Genomic DNA, 16,185 nt, shown 5'->3' with positions numbered 1-16,185 from the left:
ATGCATTTGAATCAAATGTTCTAGAACTTAGATCTGAAAACCTAAAACTAAAATTAGGAACAAGTAAGAAGATAGTTGATTGTACACAACTCACTCTAAAAGAAAATGTAGGTAAACTAAAACATGAGTTGTATTAGAAGGATGAACATGTTAGAATTTTGAAGGAGGATCTAGGCAAGGTCAAGCATGAACTAGATAGAAGTTGTAAATGGAACAGGTCCTCCGATGCACTTTCATGGCTACAGGAACATCATAGTAGCAACAGAAGAGGACTTGGTTTTGGGAACCTAGCACCTAAATGGGATCCTAAAAGCAACTACCTCACACTTTATGAGAACAAGATTTGCACACAATGTGGTAAAACAGGTCACTATAAAAGTGAATGTACTGCAAAAGAAAAGGCAAGTCAAAAGAACAAAGAATTTGTTCAAGGGAAAAATAGGCTACCAAGTTGGGCTAAAAAGAATTTAATTCATCCTTTTGCCTATAGAAAGGGACCAAAACTAGTTTGGGTTCCTAAGACTAACCCTTGATTTCCTTTTACAGGTCCAAGTGAAGGGGAGCAGCCAAATATGGTACATGGATAGTGGTTGCTCAAAGCATATGACAGGAAGCAAGAACCAGTTCCTTTCACTTGAGGACCTCAAAGGAGGAAATGTCTCCTTTGGAAATGGGAAGAAAGGTGAGATCATTGGGATTGGAAAGGTAGGTAAGACCGATTCTCACTCTATTGAGAATATCTACTTGATAGATGGCTTAAAATACAGTCTAACAAGTGTATGACAATTGTGTGATAGAGGTAACTTGGTAGCATTCACCTCTACCAAATATTTTGTGATTAATCTTACCACTAATAAGATTGTTTTGCAGGAAAAAAGAGTAAACGATATATATATATATTGTAGATTTGTCCACACTTTGTAACCACCTCTCCAAGAGTCAAGCTTTTCATTGCGAGTAATTCTCCTTCAAAAATGGTGCACAAGAAGTCATACAGAAAAATATTATAACTATATAATAAAAGGAATTCTCTCCTCTTCAATTATAACAAATTGGGATACCAAAAACAACAAATTGGGATTCTAAAAAACAAACATATTGTATAATGAGTATAATAGCAGCAACTGAAAAGAGGGAAAAAAGAAAATAAGGCAAAGAAAAGAGAGGAAAAAGTATCACGGCCGAATTGAGAAATCCTTGCATCTTAGGGTCATGAGGTGCTGCCAACAAAGGAGCCCTAGGAGTATCACGGCTAATCTTTGGGCCTTTAGTTGGCAATTGTGGTCAATTATAAATATAGGTGCCTCGGTCCTACGTATAATTTAATTTTGTATTTTTATCTTTAAATTCAACATCTAGTAAGTAATAGCAATAATATTATTTTATGGAACATTGAAATTTTAGTCAAAAGTTTTTAAAAAGGATTAACGTTTTACTTAATACGGGAATCTTTAAACTTTTTTTAAAAATTATAAAAAATAACATAATAAAATAATATAGAAAGTACATTAAAAATTTAATAAAATTAAAAAAGATTAAAGAAACTCATAGAAAAATAAAATATCTGAAATTCTTTTATTAGTATAAATAACACAATAGTGTTAAGTTTATTATTTTAAATCAACTATAACGTTTGAACTTTCAAATAATTAAAATATTAAATTTTAAAAAACATATTAACAAACTACAAATTTAATTACCTCTAAAATGGCAAATAATCAATAAAGTTTATAAGTACTACAATTTAAAATATTACTCCTTCATAAATAAGTACAACTGTAGTAAAATAATAAGTCTCATAATTTTGGAAGACATAAAGCTAGGAAATAAAAAGCAATAGCAAGTGAAGATATAAATTTCGGCTATTCATTTTCAAAAGAAATATTCAAATGATATTCACCTTCACGATGTTCTCACTCAAATAGTAAATATGCAATATTATGACTCAATATCTTAGTTAATCTCAATCTTCATATATATATATATATATATATATATATATATATATATATATATATAAATTGAACATTTATCATTCATTTGTTAAATTATTTTGAGGGTCAATGTTACTAATTAGAAAATTTAACATATGATTTATATAGTAACTCCCGAACACTGAGGATAGGCGTATTCAGGATGCACAATTAGACATTTGGGGCGTAAGCCTCACACATGAGCCATCGCAACATGTGCCTCGCCCAGGAGTGAGTCATGGACGAGTTCCAGAAAGACTTTTAAGACATTAATCGACATCTTATATCAAATGTTATTTTTTGCAACATTTAGTATCAATCGTTGTAGTTTTCACGACATTTCTTCATAAAGTTACTGTTTTTACGATATTTTTTCATAAATATTGTTGTTTTTACGATATTTAGTATTAAATATATTTTTTTACAACATTTAGTATCAAATATCATTATTTTTATGACATTTTGTATCAAATGTCGTAATGTTGACGACATTTCTTCATTAATGTCGTTGTTATTACGATATTTTGTATCAAATGTCATATTTTGATGACACTTAGTATCAAATGTCGTTGTTTTTGCGATATTTTGTATTAAATATTGTAGTTTTTATAACATTTATTCATAAATGACATGTATTTTACGTTTTTCCGACATTTATTTAGTGACACTACTTGAGAATTCATGCACAAAAAAGTATGTCCACATTTCACAATATTTTTGGTCAAAAGACATGTACTCGACACTGTAGTCACATATTCGTTTTTGCAGTGAACCCTGTCTAGGTGACATGCCAACTGAGCATCCACGTGGATTATACACACGTTTCCACGGGCTAAGATTAGTACATTTGGGTCTTAATTTTGGCCTACACCAGCAAGTTGCAACTTTTTTAGAACATGTACTTAATTCCCTTTCAAGACTTTATTCTATCGTTTTAATTTTTATGGTAAACTTTAAAGGTTGGAACACTTGTACGGAGGAAATTGATCATATGTGGCGAAAAGACTCCGTTTTGAAAGTGAAGGCATATTTTTAAGCTAACATAACACACTTCCTAACGTGCCAACTGCGTTCAAACGAGCCCTTAGAGTTGGCTCTCCCCTTTATATAATCAAATGGTTTCTTCACCAATCATACACGCCACAAAAAAGCATTATTCATATCTATCCCAAGATTTCTATAGTCCAATAACTAAGAGATATATAAAATATCTGGTATTTTCAAAATTATTGGATTCGAGAAGAGAAGGTCATCGTGCTCAGATGGAGACGGCGACGGCGACGGAGATGATGCATATGGGCATGACTATGCTCCAACAGCATGCTTAGAGAGAGGTGGCGATGACGATGATGGAGACTATGACTATGCTCCTGCAGCATTCTTGGAAGGTGATGCCGATGATGATGATGGAGATTATGATTATACTCCAGCTGCATAAATTCAACGGACGCTCATGGCAGTGGCAAATCTAGAGTAAATACAGCGTATTTGGTCAAAATTTCACAACTGCTAGTTCATACATGAGGAAGAAATTGGAACCTTGGTTTTTAGTTAATCCTAATATATTTCTTAGAAATATATAGGTTTATATATATACTAGTTAAAACTTTTTGCGGCTCAGGTCTGCACTACTCTGAGATCACTAGCTTAGTAGATGTACCTTCTTTTTGTTTACCCATAAAACGGTACAGTTAAATTTGATACGTGGTTTATAGACAAGCGAGCTAATTTGATCCAAAATTAATAGAAAAATAAGATTTAAAATGAGACTTAGCAATTAAAATTTAAAAAGATGACAAACCTGGCTCCGAGCGCAATGTCTCCGAGGACAAAAAAGGAAGCACTGATAAAAAGCAAATAAAGTTGTTTAATTGATAGAGAAAGTAAAATATAGCGTATGCTTGCCAAGAATTATCTGTGTTACAATGACCGTTGAACCGACTATTTATAGCTATACCTACGGAAACAAGATCCCTAGGTGTGGCTTAATGTAGCCAAGCATATGGCTTTGGCACATTCTCAGGTATAGTACACACTTCCTAGTCTAGAGTTGGCTCTTCCCCTTATATAAGCAAATGGTTTCCTCACATATTGAGACTACTACAACAATTCTTCATATTCTATATTCAAATAAACATATACAACATCCAATATCATATTTCAATATTTACATAGTCCAACAACCAAGAGTTATATAAAATGGCTAGCATTTTCAAGATTATTGGGCTCGGGAAGATAAGGTCGTCGTGTTCAGATGGAGATGATAATGGAGGCGATGGATACGATTATGCTCCAGTAGCATGCTTAGAAGGAGGTGGTGACGACGACGATAAAGACTATGATTATGCTCCTGCAGCATTCTTGGAAGGCAATGACGACGATGATGGAGTGTTAGCATGAGTAAGTTTTATTTTGATGATTGACAAAGGAACACATGCATGAACCAGGTCCATATACAGTGTACATAGGGCATGGGCAGATTTAAGAAAAAGACATGCACGTAAAGGGGATAAGCATAAGTGGGTATATCTGATATTCCCTGAATGAAAATGTTGCATAATTGAGAAAGAGCATGACTCCTTACTTGAAGAGAACTCAATCCTAGATAAGAAAAGAGTTATAAGTTGAACATAACTAGAATTCTTCCACTATGAAAGAGTAAAGCATTAGAACTCTAGTTAATCCTTATTCTACTAACTCTATATATATCAATTGTGTTCTCTTTTACAGGTACGCACAAATACTAATAAGAAAATAGTTAGAAGTTGAAGATAACTAGAATTCTTCCACCATGAAAGAGTAAAGCATTAGCACTCTAGTTAATCCTTATTCTACTAACTCTATATATATCAGTTGTGTTCTCTTTTACAGGTACGCACAAACGCTGAAGTTAAGAAAGAATTGAGAGCAAGATAGCAAGGCATTTTGCAAACAATTCTTGTGTCTTTCAAGTGTGCAACCCTGAAGCTACATACATGAACCAAATAGAAGAATCAATTGCATGTGTTTCTCTTTTATTCTATTTCAATTGTAGTAGGTTTATGCATTGTACATTTCACCTTTCTTTATAAGCATTTGTACTAGATACTTTGAGTTGCATTGTTCAAGTTAGAGTTAACTTGAAGCGGTCGCAACACTCTGAGGTTGGTTGCCACAAAGGTTAGAGGTAATCCTTAGGTTTACAAGATTTTTGTAAATATTGTTGTTTGGCTCAGAGTTATAGTAAAGTTTTGGGAAAAATCTTACTGGGAAGTAGGTCGTGATTTTTTCACATTTTGAACCGGGTGTTTTTCACGTAAAAATACTTGTGTTTCTTACTTTCTGCATTTATTTTTTCGCAACAGTAGTGTAAAGAACTCGTAGAAGAACCAAGTCCTTCTATAATATATGCACACGAAAAATTGAACACCATATAAATCACCCCCTCTCTTGTCTGATATTGAAGTACAAAACATCATGGAGACTATGAATATGCTCCCGCAGCATTCTGAGAAGGCGATGACGATGATGATCGTATGACTGATATTCCATAATTTGTCAGAAGATAATTAATAACGATCAGAAAACTTTAGAATAGCTTTACCTATTCCATATGCGTTGCATGCGTTATTAGTCTACCGTTAAAGTAAAAAGGTTCAAATACATCCTTAACGTTTGCGATTTGCCTAATATGTTTTCCTCTGTCTTTCGGTCTATGAAAGTTTCAACCGTTAATTTTGCCTCACATATGTCCCTCCCATTGTTCAATCATATAATTGGATATTTTCAATTTCTTAGAGGTATATTTCAAATTATTGTAGAAGATACACATAAACCAACTTGATAGTTTAGGGTACAACATAATTAAGATGCTGTAGAAAGAATAGTTTGCTTTCTCTTTTACCCAAAAGCTATGCATCCGGAAAGTATTCTGTTTTATATACTACTTGAGAACTCATGCACAAAAAGGAATGTCTAAAGACATTTCACAATATTTCTGGTCACTCGACATTGTTGTCAACATATTCGTTTCTGTATTTTAACCCTGTATAGATGGCATGTTAACTAAGCATCCACGTAGATTATATATTCACACTTCCACGTGCCATGCACACGTTTCCAGGGACTAAGATTAGTCCATATTTGGGTAATTTGCCCTACACCAACAAGCTGCAATATTTTAGAACATGTACTTCCCTTTCAATACTTTATTCTATCGTTTTAATTTTTACGTTAAACTTTAAAGGTTGAAACACTTGCAAGGAGGAAATTGTATCATATGTGGGGGAGAGACAGCGTTTTCAAAGTGAAGTCAGCAATGATGATGATCTTTTATATATTTATATGTATTTTTTAATAGATTTTAATAAAGATTATTCGTTTCACGAAGTATACTGCGTGTGAACGCAAGGTCCAGGGATGTACCAAAGCTCAATAAGAATATGATGTAGTCAGTCTCCCTGATACAAGTATAGTTATTGATTTCAGAGTTTGTGAAAATAATTTTACTGTAGTTCAAAGCTACTTTTTTTAATGGATTTTGATTGTTTACTAAAATCCACACCACGAAGCTAGAGAGAGAGATTCTATTTCCACCACTAGATGGAGAATGTGTAACCTTTAACAATGCTAGTCATATTTGATAGATGACATGTAAAGTGAAATTTCCCCAAAAGTAGCTTAAATGCAGATAAGTTTGTGGCTTTAACATTCTTCAGGCAACATGACACACTTGCTAACTGTCCAACCTGCGTTCAAACGAGTCCAGAGGTTGCTTTTCCCTTTATATAAGCAAATGGTTTCTTCACTTAATCATACACACCATAAAAACTATTCTTCATATCTATCCTTAGACATACAACATCCAATATCTCATATTCCAATATTTCTGTAGTGCAATAACTAAGAGATATATACAATGTCTAGCATTTTCAAGATAATTGGATTCGAGAAGAGAAAATCGTGTTTAGATGGAGACGACGACGGGATGACGGGTATGATTATGCTCCAGCAGCATGCATAGAAGGGGGTGGTGACGATGATGATGGAGACTATGACTATGCTCCTGTTGCATCGTTGGAAGGCGATGCTGATGATGATGATGTAGATTATGATTATGCTCTAGCCGCATAAATTCAACGGAGTTTCTTGGCAGTGGCGAATCTAAAGTACATACAGCGTATTTGGTCACATTCACAACAGCTAATCTATACATGGTGAAGAAGCAGGAGCCTTGATTTTAGTTAATCCTAATCTTTTTCTTAGAAATACATATACTAATTGAAACTTTTTGCGGCTGAGGTCTGCACTACTCAGAGATCACTAGTTTATTAGATGTGCCTTCTTTTTTGACAATATTAATTTGGACTTTTACGTTCATTAATTGTAATCGGGAAAAGAATGCTTCCTTCTCATAAAGGGTAAAATAAAGAGTTTAAAGTTGAATTATTTCCAATTATAAAAATATGTCAATCTTTTTGGAACGGAGTAGAAAGAAAAATGTGTCATCTAAATTGAAACAAAGAGAATACTTAATTATTATTTTAATTATGTGTATTCATAAGTCATGAAATATAATTACCTATTGGCTGTCGAATTTTAATTTGTTTCACCATAACTCAAGATTATGTTTGTGTAGTGTCTTAATCTTTCCTAATAGATTATGTGTATTCATGTTTATCATTGATTAGCAGCTGAATAGTTTAGCTAAATAATTAAATCCCTCATCCACTACTAAAAATTCGGTCAAAACCGACCGCGATTGACCGACCGAAAAACCGACTGAAGTCGGTCGGTGTTTCAAAATATTTAAATTTTTATTTTTTTTACGAAACCGACCAACTTTGGTCAAACAAAATGAGTAACGGTCATGGCGAGGCGGTATCTATTATTCCTTAGGTCATTTTTTATGGTCTAATAAAATTTAAAGTGGTTCAGGTCCACTGGATCGGGCCGCCCATACAGAAGGCGTGGGCTATAGTACACGAAAATCAGAAAATAAGGAGGAATTCTAGTTTTATGGCCCTATAACGCCAAAAAAGTGGAACAATCACGACGAGGCAGTGACTATTGTTCCTTATCTCTTTTTAATGATCTGGCAAAGTTTTAGGCGGTCCAGGTCCGGTGGCCAGGGCTCATGTAGAAACGTGGGCTATAGCACACAAAAATCTGAGAATCGGGCGGAATTCTAATTTTATGGCACTAAAGTGCCAAAAAACGAGGAACGGCCATGGCGAGGCAGTGACTATTATTCCTTAGGTCGTTTATTATAGTCTGAAAAAATATAAGGGGTCAGATGACCAGGGCTCATGCAGAAGGCGTGGGATATAACATACGAAAATTTGAGAATCGGGTGGAATTCTAGTTTTATGGCCCTAAAATGCCAAAAATGAGTAACGGTCATGGCGAGACGGTGACTATTGTTCCTTAGGTCATTTTTATGGTCCAGTAAAATTTTAGATGGTCCGGGTCAAGTGGCTCGGGACCATGTAGAAGGCGTGGGCAATAGCATACGAAAATCTGAGAATCAGATGGAATTTCAGTTTTATAGCCCTTAAACGCCAAAAAATGAGGAAAAGTCATGGCAAGGCGGTGACTATTGGTCATTAAGTCATTTTAGATTGTTCGACAAAACTTTAGGCAGTCTGGGTCCAGTGGAATTGGCCCATGCAGATAGCACACGAAAATCTGGGAATCAAGCGGAATTCCAATTTATAGCCCTAAACCACTAATAAATAAGGAACGATCATGGCGAGGGGGTGATTATTATTCCTTAGGTCGTTAGTTATGGTCCGACAAAATGTTAGGCGGTCTAGTGGAAATCGGGCGGAACATGGTTCCTTAGGTCGTTAGTTATAGAACATGAAAATCTAGAAATCGGGCTGAATTCCAGTTTTATGTCCCCAAAACGCCAAAATATGAGGAACGATCATGGCGATGTGGTGACTATTATTCCTTAGGTCATTTTTATGGTCAGGGAAAATTTTAAGTGGTCGGGTTCGCTTGACCGGGCTCATATAGAAGGCGTGGGTTATAACTGTAATGACCCGACCGGTCATTTTGAGTATTACAACCTTGCTTTCCCCTTTACTGCTCAAATTGTACTTTACAGTTATTGTGTGAATTACCGGGGTAAATAGTTCGGGTCCGGTGAAGTTTTGGAATGAATTGGAACACTTAGTTCTAAGGTTTAAAGCTTAAGTTAAAATAGTAACCGGATGTCGACTTATATGTAAACGACCCCGGAATGAAGTTTTGATGATTCCAATAGCTCTGTATGGTGATTTTGGACTTAGGAGTGTGTTCGAAAAATTATTTGGAAGTACGTAGTGGAATTTGGCTTGAAATGCTGAAAGTTAAATTTTTGGAAAGTTTGACTCGGGGGTTGACTTTTTGATGTCGGGGTCAGAATCCGATTCTGAAAATTTGAATAGGTTCATAATGTAAAATATGACTTGTGTGCAAAATTTGAAGTCAATCGGACGTAATTTGATAGGTTTCGGCGTCGTTTATAAAATTTGGAAATTTATTAGGCTTGAATCCGTGTGTAGTTCGTATTTTTGAGTTAGGTATGATTTGAGGCCTCGAGTAGGTCAGTGTTATGTTATGGGACTTGTTGGTATGTTCGGATGGGATCCCGAGGTCCTCGGGTGAGTTTCAGACGGTTAACGGATCAAATTTTGGACTTAAGGAAATGTTGGAACTGCTACCTACTGGTGTGATCTCACCTGCGAAGATTTTGATCGCAGGTGCGAAGCCGCATGTGCGTGAAATAAGCCGAAGAATTGGCCAAGAGTGGGACTGGGCAGTGCTCGCAGGTGCGAGGAATTTGCCGCATCTGTGAAGGTGTTGGCGCAGATGCGGACTGGGGCTGGCCTGGGGCGAACGCAGGTGCGAAGGATTTGCGCATCTGCGAGCCCGCAGATGCGAGCTTTTGAAAGGTTGGCATTGTTCACAGGCGAGCAATTTGTTCCGCAAATGCGGATGCGCAGGTGCGAGCCCAGACACCGCAGGTGCGGAAATGCCTGGGCAGTGGTTAAAACGAGGGTTCCGAGATTTTTTTCTCATTTTGGACACTTTGGAGCTCGGTTTGGGCGATTTTGGAGAGGAAAGTTTTCACACAACTTGTGGTAAGTGTTCTTAACTGCCTTGTGATTATATTTCATGAATTAATCTTCATTTTTGGTGTAAGATTATTGAATCTTGAAGAGAAATAGAAGGAAATTTCTATAATGTCACAAATAGAATTTTTCAAGTTTGAATATCAATTTGGTGTCGGATATGAGTGAAATTAGTATGGTTGAACTTGTAATTGTATGGGTTGTTGTATTTTGTGAGTTTCATCGCATTTCGAGATGTGAGCCCCACGGGTATTTTTGGGGCGTAATTTCGGATTTTTGGTAAATATTTGCATTTTGATATGGAATTAATTCCTATAAATTATGTGGACTGAATCAAAATAATTGTTACTAGATTCGAGTCGTTCGGGAGTTGATACGCGCATAATGGGATTTCTGGAGCATTTTTTAGCTTGCTCGACATTGGATTCGGCTTGTTCGATGTAAGTAACTCTTCTAATCTTGGAGTTGAGGGTATGAACCCTGAATATATGTATTTTGTGAATTGTTAGGAGGTGACGCACATGCTAGGTGACGGGCGTGTGGGCGTGCACTGTAGAAATTGTGACATAATTGTTTTTGTGGAAATTTTATAGTTAAATAATCTTGGCATTTTCAATGCGGTTTTATGTGTTAAAGAAATTGAGCTGAAAAACATATTAAAAATCATGTTGAGGCTATGTGTCAGTATTATTGGGACCCACAGAGGTCATATTATTGTGAGTTATTGTGTTAAATTAAAAATTCATACTCAGTCATATTCATTTCTTTGCATATCATATCTCAGTCTCTGTTGTTATTTATTGATACATCATATCATCATTTTGGGCTATTTTTCATGGTATTGTGAGCCCGAGAGACTGGAGAAATTGATGACTGAGTGAGTCCGAGGGCCTGATTTGTGAGGATATTTATGGGATCGGGCTGCACGTCGCAGCATGTTGCATATTTATGGGATCAGGCTGCACACCGCAGCATGTTTGATATCGGCCGAGGGCCTGATTGTGAGGATGAGTGTGGATCGGAGCTGCCAGCCTAAAGAATACTTTATTATTATAGCACGTGAGTTGTCCGTGTAGCACGTGAGTTGTCCGTGCATATTATAGCGCGTGGGCTGAAGGAGCCCCTCCGGAGTCTGTACACACCCCCAGTGAGCGCAGGTACCTACTGAGTGCGAGTGCCGAGTGATTGGGAGGCAAGAGTGATTGTGAGGTATGCCCGAGTGGCAAGAGTGATTGTGAGGTATGTCCGGGTGGCAAGAGTGATTGTGAGGTATGCCCGAATGGCACGAGTGACTGTGAGCTTTGCCCAAGGGGCTGTATATGAGTGATGTTTTGCCCGGGGGATTGTTTATGATTTTATCACTGAGTTGCATCACATTGGCATGCACACATGACATACAAGTATAGAGAGGTATTTCCTCATGCTGTACTACATCACATCATTCATGATTTCTCACACATTTATTTTACAGATGGGCATAGTGATGCATTTATTTTACACGGGTTATCCGGAAGGAAATTGAAACATCTTATTTATTATTGAAAAGATTTTTGGGAGAAATTATTGTTTTCAAACTATTAATATTTTTGGCAACTTCGGCAAACGATTTGGGTTTTCACTGATGTATTTGAAAGGAAGAACTGTTAGTTTTGAAATCATGATTTGGCTGAGCATTTTATCTTTGAGTTACTTCTGGTATTATTTGCTTTATGTTATTATGGACTGTTGTAGACTATTGATTATCCACCCAACCTTGGTAGAAGCTCGTCGCTACCTTCAACCTATGGCTAGGTTTGTTACTTACTCAGTACATGGGGTCGGTTGTACTAATACTATACTTCTGCACATTGCGTGCATATGTTGGCTGTTGTTGTTGCTGTTCTCGATGGTTGCGGGACTTGAAGACGTACCTGCGTTCCTGTTGTTGCTGCCTCTTGTTCAGGTTAGCCTTAGATTTATAAAAGCTCTGTTTATGTATTATTCAAACAGACTAAGTATTTATTTCATTTTCGCTTTGTATACTATATTCTTAGAAGCTCATGATTTGTATTACCAGTTCTTGAGGATTGTACAAGATTTAGACCTTTATTCACTTAAATTGCTTTAATAATTATTATTAAAATTGGATAGTTGGTAATTTTCTTACCTAAAGGGATGGGTTAGGTGCCATCACGACTAGTTGGATTTTGGATCGTGACAATAACATAAGAAAATTAGAAAATTGGAGGAATTCCAGTTTTATGGCCCTAAAACACCAAAATAATGAGGAACAATCATGACGAGGCGGTGACTATTGTTCCTTAAGTATTTTTGATGGTCCGACAAAATTTTAGGCGGTCTAGGTCCAGTGGCCCGGGCCAATGTAGAAACGTGGGCTATAGTACATGAAAATCTGAGAATCGGGCGGAATTCTAATTTTATGGGCATGAAGTGCAAAACAATGAGGAACGATCTTGGAGAGACGATGATTATTGTTACTTAGGTCATTTATTATGGTCCAAATAAATATTAGTGGTCCGATGGCCCGGGCCCATGCAGAAGGCGTGGGATATAGCATAAGAAAATTTAAGAATCGAGTGGAATTCCAGTTTTATGGCCCTAAAATGCCAAAAAAATGAGTAACAGTCATGGGGAGGCGGTGATTATTGTTCCTTAGGTCGTTAGTGATAACAACAACAACAACCCAGTAAAATTCCACTAATAGGGTCTAGGGAGGGTAGTGTGTACGCAGACCTTACCCCTACCCCAAAGGAGTAGAGATGTTGTTTCCCAAAGAACCTCAACTCAAGAAAACAAAAAGACAAAAGGACAAAAGGAGAAAATATTAGTATCACCACAACAATCATAGGAAAAATAGGAACACCATAAAATGCAGAAGAAAGATGCAAAGCAAAAGCGATAGCTAGTAAATAGGACATGCACTTAAAAGCGAAGTAGTAAAACACAACATTGTCACTAGTTACCTTAGACAAAAACCCTACCTGACTAGTCCCACAATGGTACGAAGTAAGTCAAGACTCAACTACATCCTAACCTACAACTCTAATACTCGACATCCACATCTTCCTATCAAGTGTCATGTGCTCGAAAATCTGGAGCCTCGCCATATCCTGTCTGATCACCTCTCCCCAATACTTCTTAGGTTGCCCTCTACCTCTTCTCGTGCCCTCCATAACCAGCCGCTTACACCTCCGTACCTGAGCATATGGGCTTCTCCTTTGAACATGTCCGAACCATCTAAGCCTCACTTCCCGCATCTTGTCATCAATGGGAGCCACGTGCACTTTCTCTCGAATAACATCATTCCTAATCTTATCTATCCTAGTGTGCCCTCACATCCACCTCAACATCCTCATTTCTACTACTTTCATCTTCTGGATATGTGAGTTCTTAACGGGCTAACACTCAGCCCTATACAATATGGCCGGTCTAACCACCTCTTTATAGAAATTACCTTTGAGTATTGGTGGCACTCTCTTGTCACAAAGGACTCCAGATACTAACCTGCACTTCATCCATCCTACCCCAATACGGTGTGTGACATCCTCGTCGATCTCCCCTCCCCCTGGATAACCGAACCAAGGTACTTGAAGCTACCTCTACTCGGGATGACCTATGATTCAAGCCTTGCATCCACGCCCACTTCCCCTGGCTAAACGCTGAATTTACACTCTAGGTATTCCGTCTTCGTCCTGCTCAGCTTGAAACCCTTAGACTCAAGAGCCTGTCTCCAAACCTCTAGCCTCTCGTTAACACCAGCTTGCGACTAATCAATCAGAACTATGTCATCGGTGAATAGCATACACCATGACACATCCCCTTGAATATGGTGTGTTAACGTGTCGATCACCAGGGCGAATAAGAAAGGGCTGAGCGCAGAACCTTGGTGTAACCCCATTACAACCGGAAAATGCTTAGAGTCGCCTCCTACTGTCCTAACCCGATTCTTAGCCCTATCATACATGTACTTAATCGCCGTAGGAACCGACACACCTTTTGCCTCCAGGAATCTTCAGAGAACTTCTCTAGGAACCTTGTTATACGCTTTCTCTAGGTCAATAAAGACCATGTGCAGATCCTTCTTCCTCTATATGTACAGTTCCACCAACCTCCTGACAAAGTGTATAGCTTCTATAGTTGAACGACCCGGCATGAACCAGAACTGGTTGTCGGATACAAACACTGTCATCCTCACCCTCACTTCAACCACCCCTCCTACACTTTCATGGTATGACTCAGTAATTTGATACCCTTATAATTGTTACAACTCTGGATATCACCTTTGTTATTATACAATGGGACCACCGTACTCCACCTTCACTCATCTGGCATCATCTTCGCCTTAAAAATAACATTAAACAACCTAGTCAACTACTCCAAACCTACTCTCCCCACACACTTCCAAAATTCCACTAGAATCTCGTCTGGACCGGTCGTTTTGGCCCTACTCATCTTACGCATAGCTCCCACGACCTCATCAACCTCGATACGCCTGCAGTACCAAAAGTCACGGTGACTCTTGGAATGCTCCAATTTGCCTAGAATAATATCCTGATCCCTTCTTCATTCAGAAGTTTATGAAAGTAAGTCTGCCATCTTCTCTTAATCTGGGCATCTTCAATTAATACTCTACCATCTTCGTCCTTAATGCATCTCACTTGGTCCAAATCCCTAGCCTTCCTCTCTCTCAACTTGGCCAGCCGGAATAACTTCTTCTCCCCGCCCTTTTTACCCAGTTCCTCGTACATACGACCATAAGCCACAGTCTTAGCCTCTGTGACCGCCAGCTTAGCCTCTTTCCTAGTTGTCTTATACCTCTCCATGCATGCTCGCCTTTCCTCCTCATCTATGCTCCCCACTAACTTCAGGTACGTCGCGTTCTTAGCTTTCACTTTACCTTGAACCACTTCATTCCACCACCAGTCCTTTGTGCCCATCACAGATGCCCGTCGAAACTCCTAACACCTCTCTCGCAGCCTCTTTAATATAGTCTGATGTTGCTTACCACATAGTGCTCACATCACCACAGCTCCTCCAAGCTCCCAGAGCCGACAACCGCCCCTCCAACTCTTGGGCTTTATCCTTAGTTAAGGTTCCTTACCTGATTCTCGGACTTCCTCGAGTAGACCTTTTCCTCCTCTTTAACATAATACTAACGTCCATCACCAAGAGCCTATGTTGCGTCGCGAGTATCGTACCCGGAATCACCTTGCAATCCTTGCACAATCCTCTGTCACCTCTCTCGAGGAGGAGATAGTCAATCTGAGTCTTTACCGCCGCATTTTGAAAAGTAACCAAATGCCTCTCCCTCTTTGGAAAGCTAGAGTTCGCAATCACCAACCCAAAAACCTTAGCAAAGTCTAACAGCGATGTACCTCCTCTGTTCCTCTCCCCAAAACTGAAGCCTCCATGCACCTCGCCATAACTACTTACAGTCGACCCAATATGCCCATTGAAATCCCCTCATATGAATAGCTTCTCAGTAGGCGGAACCTGACACACAACCTCATCTAACCCCTCCCAGAAGCGTCGTTTAATCTCCTCATCTAGGCCCACATGCGGCGCATAGGCGCTAACGACGTTTAGGGTGCTCTCTCCAACCACCAACTTAATAATCATCAATCTATCATTCACTCGTCTAACCTCGACCACAAACTCTCTAAGTTTCCTATCCACCAAGATGCCCACTCCATTCTTACCTTTAGGGACTCCTAAGTACCAAAGTTTATACCCGTCCGCGTCCTTCACCCTCGACCCTACCCATCTAGTCTCCTGGACACACGCTATATTAACCCCCCTCTTCTTGAGAATCTTTGCCAACTCTATGGACTTACCCATCAATGTACCTACGTTCCATGACCCAATTCTCAACCTACAGACACCTTTGTTCCCTTTACCTCCCTTGCCTCCCGCCCCACCCCCCGTTCCTCCCGAGGACATGACCTCACTCGACCATCGCAGAACACAACCACTATACCTACGGCAGAGTAAGGGGAATCACTATTACACACAATATAACAGACCAAACCATAAGAAGACAAGTTGCAACTACATGCACACTAATACGGTGAATAAACTAATACGAACTAAGCTGACAACAATTCAACTAACAC

The 16,185-nt window shown here is 38.4% G+C and overlaps 1 protein-coding gene across 1 annotated transcript; it reads right to left on the bottom strand.

Moving 5' to 3' along the window:
- Positions 1-13,724: 13,724 nt before the first annotated feature.
- Positions 13,725-15,009, bottom strand: LOC138893526 (uncharacterized). Its single transcript, XM_070178140.1, has 2 exons — positions 14,731-15,009; positions 13,725-13,838 (listed from the first exon to the last, which is right to left on the bottom strand). Exons 1-2 carry the CDS (start codon positions 15,007-15,009, stop codon positions 13,725-13,727), a joined length of 393 nt encoding a protein of 130 aa, XP_070034241.1.
- Between the last annotated feature and the right edge of the window lie 1,176 nt (positions 15,010-16,185).

This window comes from Nicotiana tomentosiformis, chromosome 6 (genome assembly GCF_000390325.3).
Source record: "Nicotiana tomentosiformis chromosome 6, ASM39032v3, whole genome shotgun sequence".
Lineage (NCBI taxonomy): Eukaryota > Viridiplantae > Streptophyta > Magnoliopsida > Solanales > Solanaceae > Nicotiana > Nicotiana tomentosiformis.
Note: the sequence above shows the minus strand (reverse complement) of the source record. Positions and strands in the feature narration are given on the sequence as shown.